Raw genomic sequence first — 21,228 nt, 5'->3', positions numbered from 1 at the left:
ACCCAACTTTGGCCTTCCCATGACAAAGCAGTATTTAGTCCCTGGTTATTAATGTTCATTAGAGCCTTGTATCTGACATCAGAGAGGACTTTCCCCTCCCAGAATCCCTCTTCCTGCTTTACCATGGTATCTGAATGACTTCCTACCTCCAAACCCCTCCAGGTGTCCTTTGGACACATTCCCTTCCCAGCTGTTTATCTGTCTTACTACTGTGCTCCCTCTCACCCTCTCCATCTCGATAGATGCTCATTCTACTGCCCACCCTCCCCATCAACCCAACTTGTAGATTTAACTAGCATCTCATCTCCTTTCACCTCCAAGCACTGTAAATAGGTCACTTACAACCCTGCCCCAACTTCCTCTCCTTTAACACTGCCTTGGATCCGCTCTATTCTGGCATCCACTATCTCCAAGGTTTCCAAAGGCCTCTTTCCTTGCCAAGGTGTCATGATGGTTCTCCTTGATCTTTCTGCAGCTTTCAATACAGCTGATCACTCTCCTCTTCAAACACTTAAGGTCCTCCCTTAGTTCTGATCCCTTAATGATTACTTTTTTTTTTTTTTACTTTTAGTGATGGTTCCTCCTTCTCCCCTCAAATTTAGACACTTGTTAATTTTTCCTAATATCACAACTGCATTGCATATTTTTGTCAGTTTGCTTGCATCAGTGGCTTCAGGCGAACACACCTTCAATGTGTTGAAGCAGGTAAAGAACTATCACCGTTCAACTATGGGACAACAGCGTTTGAATGGGCTCACCATGCTTAACATCAACTGTGATATTGCACGAAATCTAGATTTTTCCTCAATAATTAGTGCATTTGCACAGAAAAAGTCTAGAAAAGCATTTGTTAAATAAAAAATATTCAAATTATGCCTCACTTTTTTTGGTGCCTTATTTTGTTTTCATGTGTTGTCATTTTTTATTTTTATTATGGCTAGGGGCCTCAAAAGCTGGATGTGGCCCGGGCCTCTCTGGATCTCTGAGAGGGTCTGGTGCTTGCAAAGCACTAAGTTCTTGAGAAGCCAGACAATCACTCGATAAACGCAAAGTAACATAAGTGGCAAGCACGGAATCATAGAAACACAAGACCACACTTGAGGGGGAGAAGAAAACCCAATTATAAGATGGCAGTTTCTAAATCCTGCACTAGAACACAGTTCATTCTTGCAGTGTAGATGGTGCCAAGCCATGTTCCCAAATCATGTGACAGCCCAGCTGAAGTGAAAGGCTATAGCATGGTTCAGGGGTATGGTTAACACATAGTTCAGTCCTGTCTACTCTGCAAGACCAAATTGTGCTTTAACTACATTGTAACTGGGTGTTCCTACATGGTTGATTTTGCAATGTCGGTGTGGCTTCTCTCTCTGTCCATCTTCACAGTAGGGCCTAGTCAACACTGAGGTTCTCCCTGAAGAACTCCCACATACTGTTGCAAGAATGGTACAGCTCTCCACTGGTTCTAGCAATGGCAGAACAGTGGCATGGTCCAAGTCACCAGCACTTTAACCCCTATTGTCTAGACCTGTTCAGATGAGGACTAGTTTACCCAGCAGCTCTACACTAGCACCACCATTGCTAGCTTCTGTAAAGCTGCACCATTGGAAGATTTTTCCAAGCAGAAGCGTACATCATTGCAGGATTTACTGGCTACAGTATTTGTAGCTATAAAGGTTCTATGGTGGTTTCTTCACCCAGCATGAGCAGGAGTTTGTCCTCTCCAGAGAGCCAACCCTTATTAACACCTTTACACAGTCAACAGCATGGTTACAGCCAGCGTTCCCATGTACGTACAACTGGGTGGTCACAGAATTCTCCAGCTGTAGGAACCACTTTTTTTTTTCTTCAAGTTATGTTTCTTGCCCTTTAGTTTAAGAAAAATCTTCTTACCTGAACAGAATGTAAACTGATGCAGCATTCCGTCTTCCTGAACCAGCAGCCAGCCTGAAACCACAGCCTTGAGGCATGAACTACCCCCATTCATCCCAACGGAGATATTAACATTGAAACCTAATGGCAATTTCGATGTTAACATTGTTAACTCTTTCACTGCTAATCATTTTATTAGAGTCATTCAGCTAACATACTTATCCATCATGGTTGCAATATCTGCTCCCGAATGTAAGGGAGGGCATTGGGGAGATACATTGGGGCTACTGGCTTCTGTCAGTATGTGGAGTAGGTAACTAGGAGTTCGAGTCCCTTTCTCCCACTCCCCTGCCTAAACTTTGAAGTCACCTTCATGTATGCCTGCAAAGGGGACGGGGAAAAAGCACTGCAGAGATGATGCATCTAAAATCTTCAAATGCCTCATCTGTTTCCCTCCCTTGCCCAGATGCACCCTATCCTGTTGTTAAAACCTCCCATCTTCCACTCCCACTCCACATCATTTTCTACAGTGCAGTTCTTCATAGATGGTCAGTACAAGATTCTGCAGAATGCTAAAAATGGAAAATTTGGGGTAGGAACATTCCAAAATGGAGATTTTTATTGAAATAATAACAAATACAGAGCAGGGCACTTATATCATTCCTTTCTATTTTAATAAAACAAACCCTGCTTTGAATTTAATTGTAGCTGCCACAGACAATATCACTCTACTGCAGACTTCAGCTTTGCTATGCTGCGGAATATAGGTCCAGTGTATCACAGAGCACGTAGTTATAACATTGAGAACCCATTTAGACCAGAGAAAAAAATCCCTACCTCCACCATTTGGAGAAAACATGCGAGAGGGTTGCTAGAAACTTGTGTTTAAATTTGGTTGTAGCTAACACAGCTCTGCTCTCCATGTTAATGGGCATGCGTGGGCATATGTGTGTGTGTCTCAAGTTCTTCTGTCTCTCTGCCTCAAATTTCCAGCTACAAAGCTTTGTGCTCTCAGGACGTAGCAGAGGCTCTGACTAACTGGCTTTTTTAAATATTTCAGCAAGCTCCTTCGCCATAAAAACAAAATTGCTGCCAAGTATAGTGCCAAGTTTTAGGGACTGAGATGCACAAAGCCAATTAAAAGACAATAAAGCACCTATCAAGGGAACAAGAGGACAGAACAGAAAGAAAGCATCACAAGAAAAACCAGGAGCATCTTCCTTTCACCAAAGCTATCACCTACATATTCTCACTTTCATGTATTTCCCCAACAAAATGCTCTATATAATCTAATGAAATAGATTCTAGCAACAAATATATTAAGTCTCATGACACCCTGTGGGGTAGGCAAATACCATATTATGTTTCTTTTACTGTCATGCAGACAGAGTTCTATTTGCAGCTCTGCCACTGCAAGATGTGAAGCAAGTTGTTTGAACTCTTTGTGTGTCCATTTACCTACATGCAGAACAGGGACAATAATGCTAACGTCGACTGTACAGAGAGGCTGTAATTCCAAAATAAACCTTCATCACAAGTCAAGGCTAAAATACACATCCCTAAAATAAGAAGTAGACTTTCAACATTGATTAGACTTCTGAAGTTTGACAAACTTGTGTTTGTGAATGTCAAGAAATTCGGAGTTAAGGTTCCACAGACAAACATAATTCTGTCCCATGCTTGTAACATTGTGACCTGGTCTACATTGCAAAACTGAACTGCATCTGAACACGTTTTTTCATCAATCATGTTAGTTGTCTAGGTGAACGCAGTTTAGTAGCCTGTTTGTCCTGGTTTCCAGAGCTTTGGAGCTGTGCTCCGGCTCCACTCCAGCTACAGGCAAAAACCTGCAGCTCCACTGTTCCGGAGCTGCTGTGCCCTCCAGCTCCAGGCTCCGCTCCAAAGCCCTGCTGGTTTCCACTGACCAGGAAACAGTGTTGAACCCTCATTCAGCTAACGTGATGGTTACCAAGAGGATTTCGATACAGTACAATTTTGTAGGTAGACCAGACCAGCAAATCATTCGTATAATGTAGATACACATCTAAGTATTTCAACAACTTTCCAAATCTTTAAAATTCTTAACAATAAAAGGGTATGCACAAGTCAACTCTATTCCATATGTGGACCAGATAAAGTAAAATACCTGTTAGTAGCCACAAACCCCCAAATGTTAGGCTATTTGTAAAGTTGACAGGGTTAAAGTGAACATCTTTATATGGGTAGCTAAGTCTTTGAAAAGATGGATAAGTACAGGGACGTTTCTATACGTGGATGGGTGGATAGAAGAGATGTTAGCAGACTGTCGGAGAGGGTAAGTGATGTTGGTTTCTTTATTATAGTGAGAAGGTGGGTTGGGAATGGACAGGTCTTTGATGTGTGTACGGAGAATAAGAGGTGAGAAGCTGTAGCTGGTTCAAAAGGGAGCGAGAATTGTAGGCGACGTGTGTAGTGGGTGGATGGTGGCCGCATCAATCTGTAAAGGGTGGGGTGGAACAATAGGAAGCAGGTGACATGTTGAAAATACAGAAGAGGTAGACTGTGTGGGTGTCAGGATAATTCAAGGATGTAAGTGTAGGGTGGTCAGGGAAAGATTTCGGTTGTTTTCTGATTCGCACCCCTGGATTTCCTGATTTCCAAATAGTCCTCTTTTGATTAATACAAAAATAATTGTATCATTTCTTAGGCCTGCAGTAGATGGACAGAGGATTCTGCTGCTACAGCCTCTTCCGTGCAGAGGTTTGTGGTGAAGTTTATATCCCCTCACGCCCCCATTAGTGGGAGGGCTAATATAGAGCAGCAGTGTCTGAGGGGACACAGCTGAGACAAGACATGCAAGGGAAGGGAGGCAGAGGAAGAATAGAGAAAGAGGCAGCAGTAGCGGTAGCCTCTGAGCAAGGTGCACAGAGCTAACAGTGAACTGTTGCTCCGCTCCTCTGGGAACCAGCTGGGAGGCAATTGCTCTCCCCCGGCCAATGTTTTCTCGCAGTAGGGCAGATGTGTGAAATGTGATGGCAAGGTGCCAGCAGATTTTACACTACTTCACGAAGCATGTACATGTATGGTACTATACAACGCCTGCTAAGAAGCACTTATGTTCCTAGGGGGAAAAAAATATGAAAACTTGACTGTGGGGAACAGAAGAGAATTTGCTTCTAAGCTTCTGTCTACATAGCAGCCGGAGGGGTGATTCCCAGCATTCATGGACAGACAGGCTAGCTCTGCTCAAGCTAGCCTGCTAAAATAGCAGTGTAGCCACGGTGGTTAGGATGTCGGCTCAGGTTAACTGCCCAAGTACATACTCAGGAAGTTGGGCAGGTTCGTGCTAGGCCAGCTAGCCCAAGCCGCCACCCCTGCTGCAGCAGCCACACTGATATTTTTACTATGCTCCTTGCTGCTGCATAGACATACTCAATGTACTTATGTGTTCATGTGCGTATTTGCAGGCATGAGTTTCATAAAGCGTTTACATAGATCTACATCAGTACATGTGCTTACACACACACAGTAGATATTGGTGCATGTTTGCACATATGCCCCTAGATATGCATGTGTTTACAGGAGTGCAAGTGCATGTATGTATGTACTCTGTTTTACAGCACAAGTGTACCTTTGCATGTGCATGCTTGAATGTTCGTCAATTCCCCCCAGATATACATGTCTTTACATATGTGCAAACTGAGTAGGTATCTCAAAATATACAGCTGTTGGAGGGCTAGCGTTTTGATCAGTTGTATGCAAATTCCATCCAAATTATTACCTGCCTGTGGGATTCTCTTCCAGAATATTTCAGTTTTCTTCTCCCTCTCAGATCTAAGCCTCAAGGCCAACAGGCAGAAAAATATCCTTGACAGAAAGCTACTTGGGATTTTCTTCCAACACCGGACACCTCTTTGAGCACTTTCCGTTATCCCCTCAGTGTGAGAGACCCCGTGTATGGAACTTGGCTAAATCACAATACAGATATTACCCTGTATAAGTCATAAACACTCTGAACAAAAGCTCGGCAGCCGTGTAGCTCCCCTAAGGATGCCTTGTTTCTGAGAAGCCAAGGACACCAGAGTTCAAGTCTGAGCTGCTGTGTGCCTGAGGCAGCAGAGGCTACACATGTAGCAAATGAGCTGCAGTCAATCCCCAGCTGAAGTTGGTATCTTCATGCCTAGTAAATAGTTAATGCATGGGGCAGGCCCCCAGCAGTCAGAAGCTATCTTTCTGGGTGAAAGGGAACATGCTGCCACCGGGGGGGGAGGGGGAGAAGAGAGAACTGGGAGATAAAGGAGAGAGACGAATTTCTGCATCTACTGACATAGCAACATCTATTAAAAGGTTCAACAATTCAAATAATCCATATGCTCTAACTAGCCCAAATAAGAAATACAGCCATTATAATCATCACACCACCGTGTGGGTGTTTTTACAGGAGCAGAGGGCAGCAGGACTAGCTGCACAAGACCATTAATATTATCACCATTTCTATCGTCCTAAGCATATAGAGGCCAACCAGGTTGGGCCCCAATGGGCTAGGTCCTGTACAAACATTTAGAAAGTGGCAGTCCACGCTTGCTGCATTCCATGAGGTAAAGTGTTCCCTGGGTAAACAGAGAGTTCCGCATAAATAATATATATTTTGTACTTCTATAGCACCTTGCTTTGATGGCCTCAAAGTGCTCTACAAATATTAATTAACCCTCACAGCTTCACTGCACAGTAGGTAAATTATGCCCATCTTACAGAGATTAAGATTGTCTCTATACCAATTATTTATTTTTACAGATATCCCAACAGTTCAGTTCAACCTGGTGTGGTGGAATTTTATTTTATTTTATTTGGGGGGAGGGGAGGGAGGGGTTGTACATTTCAGTGGTCTCAAAAATACTTCACAGAATTAATCAATCCTCTAGATACCCTTGTGAAGCAAATATATACCCGCTTACAGGTGAATAAATTACTAATACAGTGTAAATTCTTCGGGCAAATACTGTGTCTTCCTTTCTTTTTGCAGAGCACCTAACATAGTGTGGCCTTGATCCTAAAGGGAGCCTAGCCTGGACACTATCCTAGCAGAAACGCACAAACATATTCCCATGATTTACTCAAGATCACAAGTCAATGACAGAGCGAGGAACAAAACCCAGGTGTGCCAATTCCTAGTCCCTTGCTTTAGCCACTGAGCCACACTGCTTGCAATAAAGCCAGAGTTGCTTTGTGCAGCCATGGAGACAATAAGAATCTTAAAGATTTTCTGCTCCTGGCTCAGAGAGATACCAGCTTTATGAGACGACAGTAGACCCCAATATTTAAGCTTAAGAAGCATTCACAAAGAGGAATATTCAAAATGGAAACTTCTCCATTCATATGCAATCATTTCCAATATTTTAAGATTAATTTTCTAGCTAGACAGAATTGAAAGCATCACAAGGCCCTTTAAAGAATAGTTAGCATTTCAGTGGAGGCAGAATAATTAAGAATGTGGCAGCATATTAGAAAACACACAACTGAGTTTCCTTAGAAAAAGGACATTAAATAATTTGAACATAGGTGAAACTACAGGAGCAGGCTAGAAAGGGAGAACTCTAGATCCATGGGAACTTCACCCATCCAAGATCTCCAGAAGGAAATTAAGTTAAAGCATTACAACTGCACAACAAGCTCCCATTGACTGATCACACCCTGTTGTGAGAGGAGAATACTGTTTCTACCTACTTGCAAGCATTTTCAAATGAACTCTTTCACTGGTGTCACATTCATCACTCAATGGTAAGCATCTCCAACATTTAAACTATCAAAGTATATTTAGAGCTATTTAGGCTATAAACTCATAAAAGCAGAGACCCAGTCTTCATATCTAGCTATAAATTGCCTATCAAGTTGTTAGTGGTATGCAAATTATAATGAGGAATGGCATAGCAAACAGTTTCTTACTTTTAGATAATGCCTTTAATCCCAAAGAAGTTTATAAGTAATCTATATGGGGGGAATCACTTCTTCCACCACTAGGGTCAGACTAGAAGATACAGGCAGTCCATCCCAGCCATTGTTACAAGCAGCTCAGGGAATATCTTTAGAGCAGCACTATTTTATTTTTTGGGAGGGTAAGTGGAGAAAAGATTTGGGTTCTCCCGAGAAAGCAATTCATTGGAGCCCCTATACACTTTTAATTCTCTCTCTAAGGGGAATGATAAATTAGTATTATATACTGATATTTCATTGTAATATTAGAGCACCTAGTTCACTATATATTTAAAAAAAACACACTTTAACTTACTAGATTTCCCTTCTTAGATTTGTTCTTCTTTCTTCCTCCTCCCCCCTCAAGTTCTTTTCCTTTCCTTTTATGATAGATGCTGGAATCATTTTCCCCTCAGACTAGCTTTTCAGCTACGATAAAATTATTGTTTTCTTCCAACAAGTTCTATTTACTCCATCTTTCCTCTATGGTTTTTCATCTTTTCTCTTCCTTCTACTTCTCCATATCATTGTGATCATTCCCTCTTTCTACAATACTCTAAACCAACTTTTCTTTTTTCCCCACATACTCTTGCATTGTGCCCCCTTAACCTCTTAATTCCTGTTTACTGACATGCCACACAGCTGCCCATGCTTATCCAGTGACACACCTGCACCTCATATCCACTCACACTCACTACAACTGCTTGCCTTATCCACCACACACAGAAAGGGTAGGGGAGAAGACAGAGAGTTTAATAGGACTCTACTTTTATAGCCCCAATGGAAATAGAACCCCTGCTATTCACAGATGATGTCTCCTAACCTGCATCACCAACACAATTAGTAGTACAAGTATTAGAATTTGGAACTATCTATAGATAGGAGGTGATGTAGTTTGATCACTAGGCATGGGCCTGGGAATTAGAAGATGTGGGTTTTATTCTTTATTTATTCTTCTGGTGACTTTGGGTAAGTCTTTGCCTCAATTTGCCCTCCCTCCCCCCCAATATGGGAAGATGAAATTATATTTCCTTTCCTTTGTATGGCTGAAAAGCCCTAAATAAGGGTTAAGCACTTTACATATGGGCATGGTAGCTTGAAGGAAACTCCCTTTCTAGGGACCTGATCTGTGGCTTTTCCCTTAATCCTGCCTGTTGATGAGCCTGGAGGAATTCCTTGTGTTGCATTTAAAATGGGAAAAGACAGCAGGCCCCATCGCTACTTGTATTACACTACTGCCTTGAAACTGCAACTGAGATTAGGGCCCCAATATGCTGAGCACTGTACAAGGTGTGAGAGACAGCTTCAAAAAAGCTTACAGTCTAAATAGGCCAACAAGTATGAGAGAAAGGAGGCATTATCCCCATGGGGAACTGAGGCACAGCTAGATTAAGTGACTTGGTCGCACAGAGTCTATGGCAGAGTCAGGAACTGAACCCCAAGCTTTTGGCTTCCAGGCCATTTTCTCCAATAAAGCCCATTACTCTTATCAGGAGACTTGCAACTTCCCAAGACTGCCAGATTAGAGAGGTGGGCACCCAGCTCTGTTGCTGCTGCAACAGCACTCCTCAGGCAGTGTTCTAATTTCAGAGTGTTCAACCTCCCTCTGTCATCTATATCCCTTGGGGACTAGAGCTGGCCTGGACTCTAGCACTTTCCCCTAATCCCTCTCCCCCATGCCCCCATCTCACAGTAGTTTGGAGAACTGGGCCTAGGTGATCAAGGGATGAACAAGTATGGCTTCAGGAGTGGAAAGATTAGGGTTCAGTAACAGCTAACCACATGGCAGCAATATTCATATTTCTGGTGTACTGCAGGTGGGAGAGAGCAGCAGCAGCTATCCTGTGGCCCATTCCAGAACCTCCCACGTGCAAGGGCCTGGCTGGGCAATCCAGACTTGATGAAATGCAGTCAATTCTGAAGTGCAGGGCAGCTATCAGTGGAAAGGGAAATTTGGGGGCAAAGGCACTAGGGTGGCAAAAAACTATCCTTACCCAAAGGACATAAAGAACTGGCAAGACTGTGGTGTCGTACCTCTTGTCTGAAAGAACAACAGTGAAATGCACGGTTTAACCCATACACCTTTTGGGTGTGGTGTTCTGTCCCATCTTATGGCACCGAGACCACTTAAAGAGAGAGATAAAATGAGTCTGCTTAACAGCCAGTTGGCTTTTAGCTCATGTAGTAGAGGCTCATGCACTGAGGTCCCAGGTTCATTCCTGCTCGCCGACAACCGGGGTCTGTTGGCGTTACAAGTGGGCGCTCGTCCAGGATTTCACCTGGGAAGACTCCAAAGCTCAGGATGTGCTTCCTCAGCTAGGGGAAATATGTAACCCACACGCCTTTCTGGGTGTCGGTGTTCTGGCCCATCTAGTGGCAGCAAGACCACTTAGAGAGAGAGAGAGAGAAAATGAGTCTGCTCTACAGCATTAGCTAACAGCCAGTTGGCTTTTAGCTCATGTGTTAGAGGCTCATGCACTAATTTTCAGAAGTCCCAGGTTCGGTCCCACCCCCCAACATCTGGGGTCTGTCAGTGTTACAATGGCACTCAATTAATCTACTTTGGAAGAACTAAACTAATCCTGCTGGGGTTTGAACCTGTAGTTCCTGATCTAACAAATATAGGTATTTTAAACCTAATATGTAGACTACTAAGCGATCACTTTTAGCAAACAGGCCTGTGGCTTCAATACCTAAAAAGAACAACAAGAGAGAAAGGGGGCAAACCTGCCAGCTACATCTTCGCAGCTGAGAGAGATAAAATCAGATAAAAACGTCTTGGAAAAGATGTTACAGCGAGATAGGTTTACATCTGACACTTGTTTAAGAGAATTATAAAAGTAGACTTATGTGAAGCCTGAAAATCTGTTACTGTTCTTCAGCCAATGCAGACATACCGAACCACAGCAACAACAAATACATTTTAGCAATATTGGGTCTGAATGCAGGTTAGTGAAATAACAACTGAGGTTATTCAAACTAAGAGATTAATTTAGCTGTATGAACAGGTTGGCAACAGAGAATTCCAGTTCTGCCCACTTCATATAAGCTCCGGCCATTTCAAATGCTAAAGCAGGAGATGAAAGCAATGTAGCCAACTCTCTTGATTTTATTGTGAGTCCCGTGATATTTGATGGTTTATTAAAGCCACAACTCCTGGAGACAAGTGGTTATGTGAGAATCTCAGCTTTCATTAAAAAGTTAAGTAAGTTTCTAGCTCTCATGATTACAGAAAAAAAGCTTGAAGATGTGACCTAAATGAACCCTATAGGCTCAAAACCAGAAGGCAAATAAAGAACCCCATATTTATTTATTTCTAAAACATAATTTTAAAGCCAATTTCATGAATTTCTGGGGCCTGACTCGTGATTTTGGAATGGTTGGGATTGGCAATACTTTCAAAGTTACAAGCGTTCATCATCAGAACTTCCGGTCATACCCTGCGACACTGCTACGAATTGCTTGGGGAAGCAGTTGTCTTAAACAAATTAATCGTTCCAAGCCCTCTCACAATCCCTCAAGCAGAGGGGCTAGATGGGGTAGCAGTGTTTTCAGGAAAGCTGTACATGACTTACAAGTGGAGATGGGGAGGGAGGATTACATTCTGGAGCAGCAAATCCTTATCTGGCTAAAGTAAACACTGCCTAGAATTGGTGCTGGGTTATAATTATACTAGAATGGTAACTGCCCAAGCTATGTGGCTGTCCATGACAGTCCACTATCACTTACCCACCCTAAGTTGAGCTACTGGGTTATGGGTGTTTTGTTTTATTTCACTATGTTTGATGCAATCCGGCTGTGCTCGTATACAGGCAAAACCCCCATTGATTTCCCACTAACTTTTAAGGACCAGATGGGATCAGGCCGTACTCTAAGAAGCCTTTGAATGGTATCTGTTCTTGCCAGGTCTTATATTAGCTGTGGAGGCTTTTTTTAGTTCAGACCTCTGTCCCCCTCCGACAGCACAAGAACAGACAGTTATTTGAAGCAGGGTTAGAGATACTCCTAGGTCTGTGTTTTTTTTTTAAAGTGGTTACAGTCAAATTGGCTTGTGAAAACTGACTTTTCTTTTCAGCTATATCCAATAATAAATTTTGCTTTTAAGAAACCAACTTCAAAAGTGACCTGGAGTGCGATGTTCAATTTTCAGTGAAAGATCAAACTTTACCAGACTACCAGTTTTCACTGGACTTTGAGGGGTCACTTTCACAATAACACCTATCTGCTGAGCTCTGTATGTTTGTTTAAAAATCAAATTTAAAAATTCCATACTTAAAAAATTAAGTGAAAAATGAGCCAGATCATGACTGATGGGGGTGTTGTGCACTCCCTCCTGCACAGGGAAAGGAAATCAGAGCAGAGGTGATGACAATGCTTAATCTACCTTTCAATGCCCAGCTCCTGCAAGGATTTATGCACCTGCTTAACTTTATTCATGTAAGTAGCCCCAGTAAAACGTGCACAAATCTCAGGACTCAGGCTTAAAAAAATTTCAGAAGGACGTCCAGAGTTCAGGAATCACAATGGTCAAGAAAAGGTCCATTACTAATGGTGAGAGAATGTGACCCAGAACCTGGGGTGAAAACTGAAAGAAAAGGAGGATGGGGCAAATTTATCCCTGAGGCGCACCTCATGAAGTCGATGGATGTACAGCACAGATGATTTTGGTCCATATCCGGGGACAAACACTTACAGATTTGAATAGTTAGATACAAATTAAATCAAATGCAGAAGACAGGTGGATTGAAAGATTAGCAGCCATTTATACTCCTCCTGGGAACTATTTAAATAAGAAATGATGGCACCAAAAAAAGATCAAAGACAAAAAAATTATACATACACTTGCTTTACACTTGTATAGCACCTTTCATCTGAAGCTCTTAAATAAATGTTTTTTATATATGTGTGTATACACACACACACTTTTTTAATGAATCAAGCCTTACAATTCCCTTATAAAGTCAGCATTATTATCTACATCTTACACATGGGTAAACTGAGGCTCACAAAGAGAGTATAAGGCCCCATCCTGCAATGGGATGTGCAAGGGCAAATCCGTGGGTTTGCACAGAGCTCCTGTGGGATTCCACACGGATGCAAGGGTCTGTCCACATGGATCTGGTTGCAGGATCAGGGCCCTTAGTGATTTGTTTCAGGCCACACATTTCATATTTACAAAAAAATAGCCTGAGTTACTTAGTATGGAAATATGATTTGTGTTTAATTCCTGTACAATGCATGGTAAAGATCAGTGATAAAAATGAATGCAAAATGGGTGATTTTGAAAGATAAAACAAAAATTCCATTTTTATGCTGTGCAGTATTATCACCGTTTAAGCATGTTCAGTGAATTGTGTGTTAGTGAAAGATACCAGCCTGATAACATTGGTGACTAAAGCCCTCTAGTCATAGAACCTAATTTTGTTTTGATGATTATAACTCCAAAATAGCTGGATGGTTTGTATGACATCTTTTAAAGGACTAAATACATTGGATTCCTGGGTTGAAATCATATACTACAGGTTGCAGCTCACAACAATTATTTACAGCTGAATTTTAAAACCCTGAAAAGAGGCGGACTTAGATATGATGGCATACATTTATTGACGGACAAAAGCTGCATTTTTGGATTGATGGTTGGTAATACTAATCAAAACAAAAATAAAATCCAAAATGGAAATCTTTGGTATGAAAGTAATTTCTCTCTCTCCAACTCTACCTATTTTATGGTTTTCAGTTGCTGCCTATCACCATATTATCTGAGCACCTTCCACGTAAAATCAATAGCAAAGTCCTCTGAGGATTATCTGCAAAAATGCCTCTCTCCAAGATGTGTGTATGCACAGTACAAATACCATGACTTTAGGCTCCCAACCTACTGTCCAATCCATATAGGCCAATTTCAACAAGTCTCCACACAGGCATAGGGATCCACCCATGTGGATCAGAATGCAGATCAGAAATGTTATCCATTTCATTAAGAAATTTGTCCCAAAGGATGGGAGAAGGGGAAAAGAAATATTATATGACTGAGGTTTTAAAAAGAAGGTCCAATCTATGCTGAAAAAATGTGCATCTAATTTAGTGAACCATATACTTCATTAATGTAGCTTTCCGCTGTGGAATGTTTGTAGCAGATCAGAGTTTCCCCAAATCTTTTTTTAAGAACATTATTTTAACTGTATGGATTGATTGATCGCAAACATCTTACTGCCAGTCTTCAGTACACGATAGCCGAGCTGTGTCGTTTAATTGGGATTTATCATCTAAGCCAAATACATTTGTTTCTGGTCCATCACTGGATTGGTGGGCACGCATTGGTGGGATTGTGACATGAATGTTTGTCCAAGTGGATTTAAAGTTTGGTTGAGGCATTTATACAAATAAAACTGCATCACTCTAATGTTGATCGGAAGTGAACACAAAAGGGGCACGTTTATGGCTAGAGCAAATTCATTACAAAATCTGAATGACTATTTTTAAAAGTGTGCAGTATTCACCCAGTTTTGTTGTATAATCACTTAAAAAAAATCAATATTCTACCTTGAAGTTACCAAAACGCTACGGCTTAAAATACCATTAGTGCAGTGTTTGGGTTCAGTCCTTGTAGACCAGCGTAGGGTCAGGTTTTTGTTTTTTTTTAAATAAATGTGGTTTTGTCTGCTTCTTTTCACTACTCACAGTTTGGGGGGCAAACACAGAATGAAGACACTGGCAATAGATTTTGCCCTGGTAATGTTGGCGTAAGACACTGTCCTGGTACTAAATCCTCTGTCAATCTCTCATCAGAGTAGGCTCTTTGGGTGTCTTTCTAAAACTCAGCGCAGTTTACTGAGAGTAGCCATTTTCCAGCTCTCATTTAAGAACTGTGCGTCTTAATGTACAGGCTCCAGAGATTTATTTGTACTGAAAGAAGCTATGGACATCCCCTCTCCCTCTAAACTATCTGTTCCCTGGTTCTAGAAGTTCAATAGCTTTCCAGTCAAAGAATGAATTTTCAATACTGCCAACCCGTAGTGTTCAAAAATCATGGTCAGGTCCCCAAAAAATCATGAGATTTTAAAAAAATAATAAATTCAGGGAGGAAATTTGCTTTCTGGTTTTTGAGCCTTTCTGGTTCACATTGTCTAGCTTTGAATTGCAATCATGAGGGCTGAAAACTTTTATTTTTAATGGAAGGTGAGATTTGCACCTAATCCCATGATTCCAGGAGTTGGGGCTTTAAGAAAACCACCAAATATTGTAAGACTTGAGAAGAAAACATGAAAGTTGGCAATACTGCTACCCCCTATGCACTCCCATTCTGTTCTACTGTGCCTTGTATTATATACTTGCTTGGTAATATTACAGTCCCTTCCTCCACCACTTCTATTCAATTCTAAGTTCTTATACTGTACTATTTGTGCATCCAAAGAGCATAACATTATTTGAGTGGCTTCTCCTTCACTTAGAAATTTCACAAATCAGTCAGTACTATTTTCTTCAGAAAGCATCAGGAGACAGGTGGAGATGTGCAATTATTATTTCACTGTGATTATGTTAAAATAACACATAGGCTGTATGTTGTACACAATAATATCTGAATTGGCTCAGGAACCTGCTTTCAGCCATGTTGCAGCATAATAACAGTGGTGCAGAAAGTGGCCGTGTCCCAGCTTTTTCATTTTGTCTTTCTTCCTTTGGTTTAGGATTCTTTTTCTCTCCAAGTTGACTGTGGTCATTTCCAATTCAGTAGACTAACCCAATCTTAGAAGGAATGACCATAAACAAAAAGCAGAGAGGGCTTTCAAATTGCAGTGGTTTGTTTTAGCAATTTTGTTTTTTTAAATATTTGAAACATATATATTATTTAAAATTAAAATTCAGCTTCCACGCCCTTGAACAGACTTGTACACGCACTAACGGGTGTGCGTGTTTAAGGGTTGGGGAAAGATGGTCTTTTTTCTCTGTTTTTAATGGCTAAATTGTCAAACGACGGAGCAAATGGTGCACCGACAAACATTTCCATATACCCCTTGCACACACACAAGTGCTCACACACCAGTTGCACACAGCTAAGCACTCACGCACCCATTTTCTTCACAGTTTTCGGCAAAGAAGTAATTTGCATGTGCAAATTGAGGAACTGCAAACTCAACTACTCATATGCATGCACAGGTATCTGGTTGGTGTATGTGAATGCTAGTCACCTGTGTATGGCAATGTGGGATTTCACATAGCGTAGCTTTTACCCCCTTCTTTGAAAAATTTGATCCTAAACCTCATTCCTAAAGGATACAGTTTGCACATACTTTTTTAAAGGAAGACAAATGAATTTAGTTAACAACAGAGCTACAGTCAGAGCTAATCTCCAAATATCAGGTAGCATATTATTACACATCAAAAAAAGGTTGTAAAACCCAACTTCTCCAAGATTCAGTAAGTATAGACATTTTCTTAGCAATAAAATAAAAGGAGTAACAACATTTTAATGTAGGTTTTGATCCAAGTTATATACATATGACACTGAAATCTTTTCAGCATACACACACACAGACAGAGCAGATGCTTTTAGCAGGCCTGATATTTTCTCAGGTTTTTTTAAAATGCTGTCTTCTGCCCATGCCATCCTAAATGAGCAAATGTACCATATATGTTATTTAACAGGTCCCCATCTGTTTCTTCACGGACACATTTTAAAGTTCTAGATAGTGGCCGGGGATGTTGTCTTTATATCTATAGCCAAGTATTATAAATAGTGGTAAGGATTTTAAAACTCTTACTGGTGTAAACATGGAGTTAATTGGAATTTAAATGGGTTTTTTTTGGGGGGGGGAGATTGAGATTTAAAACTTTTTGTTGTTTGATATTTTGTATTTCAAAATCATAATTTAACAATGTGCATTGATTCCACAAAGAACGGGTATCTAATCTACATGTTGTATGAATCTGCATCCATTATTAGCAAACTACCCAATTTCTTCAATTTATCCACATAGTACAATAGTATAACAAGAATAGACTTGTACTGGACATGTATAAATATATTTTCAAATGGCTCCTTCCATTTTAAATACACTCCCTCTTGCATAGGGGAGTCAGATGGAGTGAATTATTAACCTGTTACCTCACTCATTAAGAATTTAACATGGTATTGTTTTAGTAGAGAGTGCTTACTATATAACATATAATGATCGCTAAAGAAACTGAACTTAGCACTGTAGGAGCTTAATAAACAGCCTGTTATAAAGATGGGCTATATTTGCCTACATTTTGTCTGATACACAAATGTCCCATTTCCGAGTATTTATTAATGAATCATTATGAGTAGAAAGAAGCATAATTATTAAATTAAGTCCCTGGTAGATTTTTGCATTAGTGCCAAGAATACAGCAAGGATGGTGTAGACGGTATGGAGAGTGGCACCTAAAAATATTCTGTCTTTACATTTGGTTGAAGTATCCAGGATGTATTTGTAAACAAGATTTTTTTTTTTCTGTTTTTTAAAGTGTAGGTCTTCTAAATAACTTATTTTAAGGAAGGAACGAATGAACGAACAAATGAACCCTTAAAACACAACGCTGCCCATTTCTTCCTGTTACCCATATGGTGATTAGCAAATCGCTCCTGAGTTGCACGCTACCCTATGGGTAGAAGAAGCAGTTGCATTGGGCAGCGAAATGCTGATTGACTGAACTGTGTGAGTGATGTCTCTCCAGGGTGGACATGTTCTAGCTTCCCTACAGCCAAATAATCCGGTGCTGGGTTCAATTCAACAGGAGATTTTGAGAATTTGAGAGAAACCCCCTTTTAGGACCCTGTTGCACATGTCTTTATATGTCTCTCATATTAAGCTGATCACCCTCACAGGGAAAAATGGCAGTATTGCCCCAAACACTGCCATATTGCTATTGGAAACTGCAGTGGTTTGTGTCTATCACTGCAGCATATTGCAGGGTTTTGGGTTTTTCCTGTTTTTTGTTTGTTTGTTTTGTTTTGGGGGGGTAGCGGGGTTCTTGCAGTACAGACAGAAGAAATGTCTTTTAACAGAATTTCCCGAAACAGCAGAGAACAGTGTGATAAACAAAATCACTCTGCTCAGAGACTCAGAACATATTTATTTTCTTTCATAAACTCCTTCTAGTGAAATATTTATCGGAGGGCCTGAACCAGACCTCCAGATCCATTCCTGCTGAACTTTGGAAAGGGGAAGCATTCCAAAATCCGAACGTGGATCTGAATTTCTCCAGCAGCTCCTCTTGCTTTATTGGTCAAACCTCAACTCAGAACATCCTCAAATTTATGGGCTGGGGTCGATGGCTACATCAGAATTTTGCGGCTTTGGTCCATAGCTAGAAGTACTCTAAAAAAAAATGTTTCTGGTGCTTGATGTATTTGGCTCAACACTGTTGAGAGCAAAAGGAAAATGCATGGTTGCTCTTCAGCTACCATTCCTGGGGCCAGCACTTTTTGCTGGACTAACTACAAAACAAGCAGACTCCTATTGTGAAGTATACTGAAAACCTGAGCGCCATAGTATGAATGCATTGTAAAGTGCCATCTGCAATTCCACTTAGTGACGGTTTGCTTAGAGCAAACATGTTCTGTGAAAAATAAAAATATACTTTGTTTTAAGAGGGCTCCTATTTACTCCAAATAATGGAAGGTCCCAGATTCAGGGTTCTTAGTCTTGACCCCAAAAAGTCATCTGCCTGGCAATATGTTCAGACTAAATTAATAATTGTTAGTGCACCTATCTACTATTTGAATAATTTTATGGAATCTCACTATCATCCTCTTACTCTACATTCATTCCAAAATGTAAAAAGGTCTTTATAATATTGAAAATACCCAGCCAAAAATTCTGCCCTCAGATAAATACACAACCATCTCCATTTAAATCAATGGGAATTGTACGTAGGGCAAAATTTGGTCCAGGGTGTGTCGTAGCTAAATAGTCTCTTCCTGTGAGCGTAGTTATCCCCAAGGTGTGTGAACAGAGAGACCATAATAAAGTTGATACTTTAGTAATTAGCAGATTTGATTAAATTGCTCTATTTTTTCAGTACGGCCTTTCTGCTAAAAAAGAACAAATAAGACCAAGAGCCTGTAGCATGCTAGATACTGATGTTTTATAAAAGAATGAAAGAAGAAGGATCAGAGAAACAAATGCTGACCTTAAGTAGTTTCTAAATCTTTACGTGTCTATAAGTACAATTACCTTTCCTTCAGACGTCCTAGGCCTTTGTGCATTTTGAAAATATTCTAAGAGGACAGAAAGAAATGCTTTTCCTACTTTTGGTACACACACAGCTCAATGTATGTAGAAACACATTAATATCCCAAATGGACATGTATTTGCTATATATTAACATAAATGTAGCTGTGAGTACTTACTACGGATAATGGAAATCTAATTTAAAATCCTGTTGAAATGTATGGTACACAGGTTAACTGGAACATGATTATGTCGCACGGCATCAGTGAATGCTTTGGGTCATTTTCCTAATCATCAAAAACCTTGTTTATTTGAAAGTTTATTGAGGTCCCCAAAACACTTGATGTAAAAGTGCTGTTTATGGTGCATTGGTTGTGTACATTGACTAGAGAGAACATGGATGAAACTCTTCATATGGATTTTCTGCATATACTTGAAGGTGGCCTCGCTGTCTTTCATCTTTGCTGACTTACTCAAATTCAGGCCTTTTCCTGCCCAGTCTCTAGATGCAAATTAAATTGATCTAGTTTTCCTTGATTTTATGGATTATTAAAATGTATGTCCATCTTCCCCCAAATTAACTTAAATCATGAATGTTTGCATGTTAAACCCACTCCTCTGTCTGCCTGAGTGGGGTCCGTTTATAAACACCAACCAAATAAACACATAAGGTAAGGAAACTTTATTCATTTTAATTACCTGAAAGCAAGTGTGCAGGTATAGAAAAAGATGGGGGGAATCATAGCCTTTTTACCCTTCCTCTAATCCCTCAACAGCGGCTTCTGAGCTGCTAGGGTGTGACGTTTATTGGAAACCAAGCACTGAACGTGCCACTAAGGATCAACGCAGCCCTAACTCTATCCAGCTAAATTAAAGGTATCTCTTGGGCAGCATATTGAAGGTGGTTGCACTCAGCATATCAACTTTTCATTTTTTAAATCCCAAAGAGAGAACTGTTGGGGGGAGGGTTAAAAACCCCATTTAATTACAAGATGTTATTCAGCTGTCGTATCTTTAACTCTGACACAACAAAGGCAGGCCTCATCAATGGTAGGTAGCTGCTGCTGCTGCCTCGTTCGCCCCTCCCCACCTTCCAAAGGATTTCTTTATAGCAAAGACTTCATTTTCAGCAAGTCCTGCAGCTGCCGGTTCTGAACTAGTGCATAACTAGTCATAATTAGGAGGACAGACATGCTAGAGGTTCACACGCAGATGCCCTCCTGCTACCAGAAGGGCGGGGATCCGACAGAAACGTTGTGTTCTGTCCCCACCTCAAAAGGGTTTTAAAATAGTTCCTTGTCATATGAAAAGCCTGCCTTACCTGTAATTGGGAGCTGTGCCTGCAGGACAGCAGAGATAACAATCCCCTTCCACTTCATCTTGCTCCCCCCGGATTGCACTGGGGGCTGGAGGCCGCAAGTTAACAGATAGTGGGATGGTGAGGAGAAAAGGCACCTCCACTGGCTTTGTTCTTCTGGCTGCCTCCACAGGAAGTGCGAGGTCTATAAGATCTTTCAGAGTCCACCTGCCGGCAGCGTGGCTGAAACACACGCGCCTTCTTTTGCTTCACAACCAGGAAGCTTTAGAGGTTTGGTTTCATATTCTTGGTATTGATGTTTGGGGTTTTCTTTTTTCCTCTTCTTTTTTTAGTTTTTCTGATGGAGCCTCAGAAATTCTAAATCAGCAGCAACTGAACTTCTACAAGAAGCCTATAAAGTACGCATGGTACAATATTCATTCACAGTTCAAAAGAGATGGAATATAACTGTATGTCCAATGTACAGTAAATCAGAAACCGAGGTGAAAATACAACTTGGGGCATAACACAGTCATCCTCGGACAACTACATGGCTCCGGTGATTGGCGGAGCTCTTCATCTTGGGTCACTGATTTAAATCCAGAACCGGCCACTAGGGACCACAAGTTTTTATCCTCTTTTGGCTACTCGGTGGCCTATGTGAAAGGAGTTGGTCTCAATTTTGTTCCTAATAGACAAGTGTCCACATGACAGGAAAGCACCATCAAATTTGGAACTAACAGGCCCCTGTTGGGTGTAGGTAGCTGGGAAACTGCAATGCCTTTTATTTTAAAGGTACCGCCCCTTCCTTTACATAGCTAAGAACTGCCTCTCTCGCCTCAGAGTTCAGCTGCCATTTTGTTCTCAGAGTTGCTGCAGCCTGTAGGGAGGAGACGCACAGTGTGCACTCTCCCGC

General features: G+C 41.0%; 1 protein-coding gene across 2 annotated transcripts in view; it reads right to left on the bottom strand.

Moving 5' to 3' along the window:
- Positions 1-21,005, bottom strand: part of CD247 (CD247 molecule) — a 79,965-nt gene extending 58,960 nt beyond the window's left edge. The window contains exon 1 of one of the 2 annotated variants that reach the window (XM_034791675.1): positions 20,337-21,005. In XM_034791675.1, the coding sequence (XP_034647566.1) occupies positions 20,337-20,394 (58 nt within the window). In that variant the 5' untranslated portion in view covers positions 20,395-21,005. The remainder of the gene's footprint in view (positions 1-20,336) is intronic. The other variant, XM_034791665.1, reaches the window with a different exon arrangement.
- Between the last annotated feature and the right edge of the window lie 223 nt (positions 21,006-21,228).

Source organism: Trachemys scripta, chromosome 1 (assembly GCF_013100865.1).
Source record: "Trachemys scripta elegans isolate TJP31775 chromosome 1, CAS_Tse_1.0, whole genome shotgun sequence".
NCBI classification, from domain to species: domain Eukaryota; kingdom Metazoa; phylum Chordata; order Testudines; family Emydidae; genus Trachemys; species Trachemys scripta.
The sequence above is the reverse complement of the archived record's forward strand: the minus strand, read 5'-3'. Positions and strand labels throughout refer to the sequence as shown.